This window comes from Balaenoptera musculus, chromosome 3, assembly GCF_009873245.2.
Source record: "Balaenoptera musculus isolate JJ_BM4_2016_0621 chromosome 3, mBalMus1.pri.v3, whole genome shotgun sequence".
NCBI classification, from domain to species: Eukaryota; Metazoa; Chordata; class Mammalia; order Artiodactyla; family Balaenopteridae; genus Balaenoptera; species Balaenoptera musculus.
Window position 1 is genome coordinate 55,393,202 of NC_045787.1, and position 10,037 is coordinate 55,403,238.

The window sequence follows — 10,037 nt, forward strand, 5'->3', positions numbered from 1 at the left end:
AATAAGGGTTGATAAGAAATGGAAGAGAGTGAGATCAGCAGGGTTTCAGTTTATTTTAGCTAAGGTACCACGCTAGATACTCACATTTGTCGGTTTATTTTATACAACACTGTCAGAACAGTACTTCTCCGTATTATACATGTGGAAAATGAAGATTCAAAGGGTAAGTAAACTACCCAGGTTCTCACAGCTAATTAAATAGCAGAGTCAAAGTTTTAACACAATCAAATCTGTCTGACTACATACAAAGCCTAGGGTTTCCCCACCACTCCAGACCTACAGAGATTAGCGTCGTGCGTCTTTTATCTAGGACTGGCGCTAACCGCTTCTCCAGGATGCGCTAACCGCTTCTCCGGGATGGTGAAAGGAACACGTTGTGCGTCTTTTATCTAGGACTGGCGCTAACCGCTTCTCCGGGATGGTGAAAGGAACACAGGACTGGATGTCAAACAACGAACCTGCTCTTAGTGCACATGCTCCATGCCCTTGCATTTAGATTCCTCGGCTATTCAGTCCTGGCAGCGGGAACAGCTTCTCCTGGGGGAGCTGGGTTGGGGGGCGGGGAGACGGCCGATCAGCGTGGTCGAATGAATGGGCATGTTTCTGGCAAGCGCTATGTAAGGATCCTTATATTGATCTTGAATATGAACCATCCCCTCCATGAACTGGGTCGCAGAATGATCCACTGTCCAGAAACTTAAAGATTGGTAAAGATTGGTTTTTTTTGTTTTTGTTTTTATTTATTTATTTTTGGCTGCGTTGGGTCCTCATTGCTGTGCGCAGGCTTTCTCTAGTTGCGGCGAGTGGGGGCTACTCTTCGTTGTGGTGCGCGGGCTTCTCATTGCAGTGGCTTCTCTTGTCGCGGAGCACGGGCTGTAGGTGCGCGGGCTTCAGTAGTTGTGGTGCGCGGGCTTCAGTAGTTGTGTCACGAGGGCTCAGTAGTTGTGGCTCTGGGGCTCAGTAGTTGTGGCTCACAGGCTCTAGAGCACAGGCTCAGTAGTTGTAGTGCACGGGCTTAGTTGTTCCGCAGCATGTGGGATCTTCCCAGACCAGGGCTCAAACCTGTGTCTCCTGCATTGGCAGGCAGATTCTTAACCACTGCGCCACCAGGGAAGTCCAAGATTGTTTTATTGTTTAAAAATTTTCACTCAGGCAATTCTTGCAAATGTCCAATCTAAATTTCTCATATTTCAATACAAGCCTGTTTCTTCTTCCTTCCTCGGGAATGGTGAAAAAGAGCTGGTTGCCATTCTCAGGTTTAATAATCTTTCAGATTCTGGGTCTCTGTTATTAGAGCAGGGTTTTAAAAAATAATTTAATTCTGGGCCCTAGCTTCTCCAGGGCTGAGTCATCTGCTTAGAATCATTAAGGGCAATTTGTTAATTATTCAGAAATGGAAACCTAACAAGTAGGCTGAATAGAGTCTGTTCAGTCAGTATCAGCAGAAATAAATGAAGTTTTTTTCTGATCTACTTTAAAAATTAATGCCTGACACTAAAATCTTTTCTTGCTGCCAGTTGGAATATGAACTTACCTAATTTTTCCCCTCAACTTAATTTTCTTTTCACTGAAATTGCTCCTGCTGCTGATACGACCCAGAGGGCCTGGCTCCCCGTTTCCTGGCTCATGCTCGCTCCACACCGAACTGGTTGAGCACGTGATCTCATCGAGGCATGGGTGTGTTGACTCTGCCCTTTGAGTCTCAATTTAAACCCATCGATCGCAGAAGAACTATAGCCCCCTCTTTATTTAGCATCGCTACTTAATATAAGAGGACTAATTTCCACTTCTCAAATATGTCTGATAGTAGCAGAGGCCAACAAAGGGTAGTTTTCCACTGATTTTATTTGAATTCTAATCATTTCTCTAGAAATCTAGACCCATTTTGGAATTGAATTACCTTACAGGGGAACTGACAAGTGGTGAGTTTCGCTGCTTTTATCATTTATTTGTTAACACAGGTAAATGTTTTAATGTTTGTTTCTCCTTCTCACTAAGGCCACCCTAAAGTTCTAGCTCATGCTGGGAAGTCCTAGGCCACACTGGTAGGAAAGGAGACAGCACTTATTATTTCTCATAAATCCCTTTGTGGCAGCATCTCACCTATATGTTTAAGAATTGCATTTGGTTGGAAGCAATGCAGACTCTAAAAATACAAGAGTCTATACAAATTAGAGGATTTCTTTTTCTTCCAAGTAGAAAACCAGAGGTGGTCAGTCTAGGTCTGGTATGACATTCCGTGATGTCATCAGGGACCTGGCCTCTTGTATTTCCATACCACTATCCTAAGCACGTGACTTCTATCCATTACATCTATTTCAGCAAGAAGTAGGAGAATGCAGGAGGACAAAGAAGTTGGTCCCTTTTAAGAATGCTTTCCCATATGTCTCACCCAACAACTTGTACTTACATGTTAATGGTGAGAGCTTAATCCCATGACCACATCTAGTTGCAGACAAACCTGAGAAATACAGTTTTTGAGTTCCGTACATGACAGCATCAGTTAAAGTTAGGGAGCTCTGTTATCAGAAAAAAGAAGGGAAAAGTGGATATTGGTTAGAAAATTAGCAGTCTCTACCACACTATGCTATTCTACTTCAAATATAGCAAACTTAAAAAGAAAAGAAATGCAAATGTTTGCATGTTCAGGGCTTCTGTTCCCTTTTTTGGTCAAAGGTGTCCAGTGACACATTTCTTGAGGTCTCAGAAAATCAGAGGGGTGGTAAGTATGTGTTCTTTGACTAGTTTTTCTTAACGAAAATTCCCCCTGCTCCTTGCTAATTCAATTTTCCTAGCCTTTTGTTTGAAATCTGTAAGATTGAAGCAATGCACTGTACCCTGATTTAGCTTTCCTAATTGTACCCTGAGACTTCAGTTTGAGACAAGCTCCTAGCTTTAAATTGTTTCTTTGCCTTTCATCAGTAACTGCCTCATCCATGTTGCCCTTCAGCAGTATAGTTCAAGGTATTGAACCTTACTCTTGAAATCCCCACTGAGTCAGAGTTAGTTGCTGGAGGCAGGAGAGAAACCGGGAAAAATTAGGAAGAAAAGTTGAAATCTTTCAGAAGCACATCATTAATAGTTTCTAGCATGAGCTCCAGGAGGTTTATCCCTGTAAATTGCTAGGGGACCTTCACTCCCTTTCTCATTTCTCATTGTTGAGGGTCTACTCGGTGCCAGGCATTGCAGATGTGGCATCAACAAGGTAGACTTCTCCTTGCCCTTGATAGGACAGACCACTGCCAACCAAATTGGGATTGGTTTTTACTAACAAAACTGTTAAGAACTATTAAGACTTGGAGATGTTACCCCACTTCCAAGCTAACGAGTTAACCTGCCACAGTTCTGTGGATGCTGGTAGAGAACACAAGACACCGAGAGAAGAAGGACGGTTTATTACTCACAGCAATAGCAGTAGCCGGCGGATTAGCATTTTTGCAGCAGTTTCTTGAGCCCAGTTCCCACAGAGTGACATGAAGAGGTCTATATGCTTCTTGCACACACAGGGGATTATATTTTAAGAGAGGAACTGTGAACTTGGGGAACCCAAATCTCTTAAATTGGACAGTAAGCATACCTGCCCTCTGCTTTGGATGAGACACTGACTGTCTTCCCAGGCTGCTGGCTGTACAAACGTCCTTGAAAATACAGTCGGGACTAAAGACAGTCAGTGCTTCTGCCTGACTGTGAGAGACCCACGGAATGTTCTCTCCCTACAAAGGTTTTGCCTGGGCTCTAGAACACTCAACTTAGATCAGGTCTTTTGGAGTTAGGCTACTTGGGGTCACTTCATTCTGTTCTTCAGCACCAAAGATAACCCCTCATCCCGCTCAGCTGCTCAACAAACACACAATGTTATAAAATGGACTCTTAAGAGGACTCAGCTGGTTTGTAATAAAAAAGGAATCTCTCTCCCAGAAAAACTATCTTTCCTAAAGATCAAGAGGCTTAAAAATGTTTATACCCTTCGATTTTGTAATTTCACTTCTGGGAATCAAGTCTAAGAAAGTAACAATTTTTTTAAAATGTATGACATTTATTGATATAATAAAGTATGGTATTGCTTTATTTGATTTATATGATGGATTGCTATGCATTCATCATTAAAAATGAGGTTTTATTTTTTCCTAAAAGTTCTTGATGCTATGAGAAAATGTTCATTTTATAATGACCAAAAAGCAGAATCAAATTGGGGGGGTGGGGGGGATTAATATATTTGGAAGATAATACATGAGATTGTAAACAATGGTTAACATTAGTTGGTGAATTCTGAGTTATTCTCATTTTCTTTAAACTTTGCTGTATTTTTCAAATTAGACTAGTGAACATTGGTAATTGGGGTGAGGGGGAAATGTGTTCTTTTTTTTCCTTATGTTAATTGTATCTGATGGAAGGTAGCTAGTGGTATCATTTTGAAAGCCAAGTATAAGCACCCAGTTTTGATAGCTATAGTATAAATAGGAGTGCCTCATTAAGACTTTAACCAGCTTCCACTTTATACTTGAACAATCTGTATGCCTGCGATTTCCTAACCAAAAAAATAAAATAAAAAGATAAAGGTATCTTTTGACCCAGAGCCAGTCTTATGAGATTGTCTGATTGTCATATCCTCTGAATCTAGAGGAATTAGGGAAGAAGAATCTAATAGTAATGTTTATTGAGTACCTCCTGCGTGCTGATATTTCATTTAATGTTCACAATAATTCAAAATGTGAGATGTAAAGGTATTTTCCTCATTTCACAAATAAAGATATTGAAAGAGATCAAATACCGGGCCAGAGTCACTTAGCTGTAATTGCCAGTGCCAAGACTCTGACCCAGGTATGTCAGACTCCAAAATCCATGTTCTCTCTGTTTCTGCCTTTTAGCAAGTTTTGAAGTTGTGATGTTTTGATTAGCTATTGGAAAACAAGTTTTGGCTGGTGGGCATTCATTCAAAGCACCTTTGAACTTGAGCAAGCAAATGAATTAGGAAACGGCATGAAAGCAGGGTAGATGCCTATAAATGTAGGCTTATCTCATAGGATACATTTCTCAGTGTTGATTACTAGCTCAATCTTGTTTTTCTTGTTTCTTCTTTTTATTCAGCTTATGATCCATATCCAGTCAAATATGTTGAAAACCCTAATAGATATACTAAAGGATGCTACAGAGGGAAATCTATCAAGATTTGTGAAAAAACATGTGTTCTCAGAAGAAGTGGTGAGTAGGCGGTTTCCACAGAAATCCTGTAAAGGTGCAAGAACACTCTTTAAACTGTCCACTTGATACCTTAATCCTTTAGGCCACCTCTTTAAAGAGACTGTCCACTCCGGCAACCTCTCTGTTGTTCCTGTTGCTAGATTTCTATGTGTGGGTGCAGACTTTTTTCCTCTAACACAATATATCCTCTGAAATTCTAGGAAAACTTGTTCCTTTTACATTGTTCTTTTCCCCACACTGTCTTCATGGGTGTCGGCCCCCTTTCTTTTCTTTTTCCTTTCTCCTTAAGCATCCAATTCCTTCTACCCACTCCTCACTCTCAGTTGATGACCTTGCCTCCTGTTTCACAGAGGAAACAGAAGCAATTAGAGGAGAACCGCTGCCGCACCGACAGCCTCCTTGCCCCTCTCTCTCTCTGCTCAGCCTTCCCTCCTGAAGCCGTGGTGACTGCAGGCACCTCTCTAGAGCCTGGGAGCCCAGCCCCAGCCCTGGCCAGCCCAGGGCGTCAGCCCAGAAGTTGTGTCACCTTCTTTTGAACATCATGCCTATTGCTCGCCTTCCCTGTGGATCATCCCCATAGGCAGACAGTAGGCTATAGCATCTCTCATCTTAACAGAAAGAAAATCTCCCCTACCTAAACAAGTAAAAAGACATACGGCCTAGAGGGGTGGGATAGGGAGGGTGGGAGGGAGACGCAAGAGGGAGGAGATATGGGGATGTATGTATATGTATAGATGAGTCACTTTGTTACACAGCAGAAACTAACACACCATTGTAAAGCAATTATACTCCAACAAAGATGTTAAAAAAAAAAGACCTGCTAGGTGTTTAGATAGGAAGACTCAACCTCATAAAGTCAGTTCTGCCCAAGTTAATGTGATAATGTAACATTTCAATAAAAATACCATTAGATTTTTTTCTGTAGTTAAGGTTTAGTAGAAAGAGGAAACTAGCAAGGATAGCTGGGAAAACTCTGTGAAAGAAGAGGTGGTAGACCTGCCGGATATGAAACCACATTAAAGCTTTTCTAATTAGAACTGTGGTTTTAGCTCCTGAATAGACCAACTAATGGAACCATATAAATGCTTTGCAAAATTATAAAATAAAATTAAATAAAACTGAAGAGAAAGAAGCAATTTCTAAAAACTGAAAGCAAAATGAAACAAATGAACCTTGTGTCATACTGATGGCTTAAGCACATAAAGAGGAATTATTGTAAGTCATTCGAAATTTAGTAATTTGTACATCGCTAGTCATATATAGCCTACAGGGAAAACAGACGGTGAGGAAATCATAAATTATTGGCAGTGATCATATTGTTAGTAATGATACTGGTATTGTCATTTTGACTAACCAAGGGGCCTGGTTGTTGGTCCTCCCCCAGCTTTTCTCCCTTTTCCCTGGCCTTTGGTAGCACAGTCCCAGCTGGGTTCCGGCTAGCACCTGAGATGGCAGGTTGGCAGCAGAGGGCAGGTGGCAGCTCCCCACCTCTGCCACACTGTGGCTTTCCCAGCCCTGTCCCATTCTCACTCCCACCTGAAGGCTGGCAAAGGGAGCTTGTCGGGAAACTAACTGGTTATGATTAAATTTAAAGCTTCTTTCTATTTGAGGTCTTAGCTCTGTGTAGGTTGTGACCGACCTAAACCTTTTGGGAGTGTGTTTAGAAAAGTAGGGGAACTAGAAACGTAAACTGGTTTTAAAGCACACGATCATGTGCACGTGTGTGCGGCACTGACACAACTTCTGCTTTCTCACTAGCACTGATGTTGATCCTTCCTTAGACCTGGCCCATCAATATGTTGCCTGAATTATACGACTAAAGCATCCAAACTTCACACTGAAAAATACTCACTGTTTTTATCTGATTCTCCCCCGCAAAGCCTATAAGGCTGATTTACTTAGAAAGCTCACCCTCTAGCTCAGTGTATCCCCTGGTTGCTGGGAGGCTACTCAGGGAACTGCTTGTTGAGAAGTGAATTGATCCCTAAAACTCCAGCAGCTTTTGAGCTAGTTCTAAATATCTTTGTGAGATTGCATGTGGAGTCTTATGTTGTAAAACTCTGCATTTTACAAATGCTCTATTTAGTGTTTATGCCACCAGTTACTGGACGTGTTTTATGTGTGGTGAGAAGGTGCTGTTGTGCCACTAGAGGAATGGTGAAAAGAACTGCGGACTTTTCTGCAGCACTGTGACGAAAACCACTCCAGCGTGAACTGTTTCCTTATTGACTTCTTTTTTAAAACTTAATTAACAAACAATGTTGTACCAACTGTTTTCTGCTTCAAGTGTAGGATGGTCCTAGTGATACCATTTAATATTTATTTTTGTAGTGATTTAAGAGAACTGAGGTAGTTAAAAAAAGAAAGAAAGAAAAAAGAAAAAAAAGAACTGAGGTAGTATCAGCAGTGAGAGCAAGGTTACCTCCAGCTTGGCTCACCTGCTTTGCTTCTTTTGAAAGCCATATGCTGCTGCATCTCACCCTGAACATGAGGACTAAACAAGCTATTCTTTTTAAGAATGTTAGAAGTGTTTAAACTTTACCTGAAGGTTCAGTGGGGAGCCCTTGTTTGAAAAGAAGGTGTGCAGGTTTGTGCTATATTACACAACCTGTGTATATGTGATAGACTCACATTCACACTCTAATTTTGAGCTCACTCATTTTTGTAGAATTAAATACCATTCATATACTTGTGATGCTAATATTTATACCTCTGGTCTAGACCTCGCCCCCATGCCTCATAATTGTGTAGCCAGTAACCTCTGGACATGTCTGCCTAGATGTTTCACAGACATCTCAATCTTGTCCAAAACAGAACTCTTGATTTTCCCTCTCCAAATCTCATCCTGCCATCTTCCCCATCTCAGTTAATGACATCCCCCATCTCCAGGTTACTAAAGCCCAAATTGCGAAGATGTCTTTGATGCCTCCCTTTTCCTCTCCCCTTCGACAATAAATCCTTTCAGTTTAATCTCCAAAATATACTTCATATATATCTACTTCTCCATCTTTTCTATACCTTTCCCAGTCTAAACCATCACCTGTTCTCATCTGGCCTATGATGGGGGCCCCTGGATTAGTGTACACATTCTTGTACCCTCCAGTTCTCCACACAGCTTTTTAAATCTAAATCAGATCATGTCCCAGTTTGGAACTTCTGATGGCTTTTAGAATAAATTCCAAAAAACTTACCATGAGCTAGAAAGCCCTACATCATTCGACCCTGCCTCCTGCTCTGATCGTTAAATTGGACACACTTGATTCCATGCTGTTTGACCTCCTTTCCCTGGTATGTTTCATCGTATAGTATGCGCCACTTGAACCCCCCTTTTATAAAATACCAGGGATGATTTTTAAGTACTAATCTTGAATGTTGTTTATAGCTTATGGCATCCCTTATAGTTAGTTATACCTCTGTGTGCCCCAGTACCCTGGTTTTTACCACTTTAGGTGCACACTTTACTTTTTTTTTTTTTTTTTTTTGCATTTATATCTCTGCTTCTTGGAGGATAAAAAGAACAAGGAAGAAATCTTGCAGAGATATAACAATCTACTCTTCTTGCTTTTCTTTCAGCTGGTCAAAGTGAGGGAAAAAGTGCAGGATGTGCCCGCTCTTCTGGCCACATTTGATGAGCTGTATGAGAAACTGCACATACATGGCCAGGTCACCACGTACACTTTGGATGCTCTGCTCTGCCACACCCCCAGTGACAGGAAATCCCACACGGTGCTACTAAACAAGAGGACAGTCAGCCGTCGGACCTTCCAGCCGCTCAGCCAGTCCCTGTGGGCTGAGTAACCCTGGGTTCAAACCATCCGTGGGTCTGAGTTGGAGGGGGGCCTGCTTCTAGTGAATTATTGGCTTCCTAAGAAATCAGGCATCGTACTCCAGTGTACAGTATACTAACACTTGGTCTCCTTAAATTTCCAAGATCACTGAGTGCTGGCATGCTGCCTTGAGACGTTCATATGTTGTGGCACCAGGAAGATCTAGATACAGGCAAGCAGAAAGCTCGGGCTCCCGTGGGAAGGAGGCTTCCCCTTGTAAAGGGCTGAGGATCCTTGAAGGAACATGGTCACGGTCTCCAGGGGAACCCAATAAGCACTAACAGGAAGGAATTTCACTATAAGTGGCCACCTCTGGCTAATTTTCAGGGGAATAGTGGTCTGAAACCCTACTCTACCATGCTGGGAAATAGCCCAGGATTTTCTCACTGCTTCTGTCATCATTTACCTGTGACCCTAGACAAGATACTTGAGCCCTCAGTTTTTCATCTGTAAAATAATAGTGCCTATGTGAATCTCCATATTGATTTGAAATTTTCATTCAGGGTTCAGTAGGGTCAAGTTTTCTCAAAAATAAGAGAAATTAAAAGGTTCCTGAGAAAACTTGTTGTTTTCTCAGCAGAACAAACAAAACCAGAATTTAACTCTCAGAACTGATAATAAGCCAAAATTTAAATGGTTACCACTTTGGTCACGGGCATTCCATGTGCTTTTCAAAATAAATGCCAATAAAAACCACATTAACGCTCTCTGTATCCCTTAGTTTTCTATATAGGTCATAAATATTTGGTCTTATAGTTCGTCTCGTTTGTTAATGATTTTCTCTTTTCTCTCTTTGGATGTTTTATAAATAAATATGTCATGACAGCAGGTCAGAGCTTCCTCGTAAGGATCTGCCTCTTGATGGTTTGAAGGCCAGCCCCTGGGGGGTTGGTTGTGCCTTTTCTTTCTGAGGGCCCACATGATGGTGAAGGCTTCCAGCTGTCTGCCTGGAGTGCTGCAGACTCCTTATTCAGTGCTGTTTCAAAACCCGGAAATAACTCTTAACTT

At 41.6% G+C, this 10,037-nt stretch overlaps 1 protein-coding gene across 2 annotated transcripts in view; it reads left to right on the forward strand.

Annotated features, from left to right (window-relative positions):
* PTCD2 (pentatricopeptide repeat domain 2) overlaps positions 1 to 9,736 on the forward strand; it is a 32,266-nt gene extending 22,530 nt beyond the window's left edge. For both annotated transcript variants that reach the window (XM_036849284.1, XM_036849285.1), the window contains exons 9-10: positions 5,089 to 5,202; positions 8,776 to 9,736. In XM_036849284.1, coding sequence (XP_036705179.1) covers positions 5,089 to 5,202; positions 8,776 to 9,000 — 339 coding nt within the window. In that variant the 3' untranslated portion in view covers positions 9,001 to 9,736. The remainder of the gene's footprint in view (positions 1 to 5,088; positions 5,203 to 8,775) is intronic.
* Positions 9,737 to 10,037: the final 301 nt, after the last annotated feature.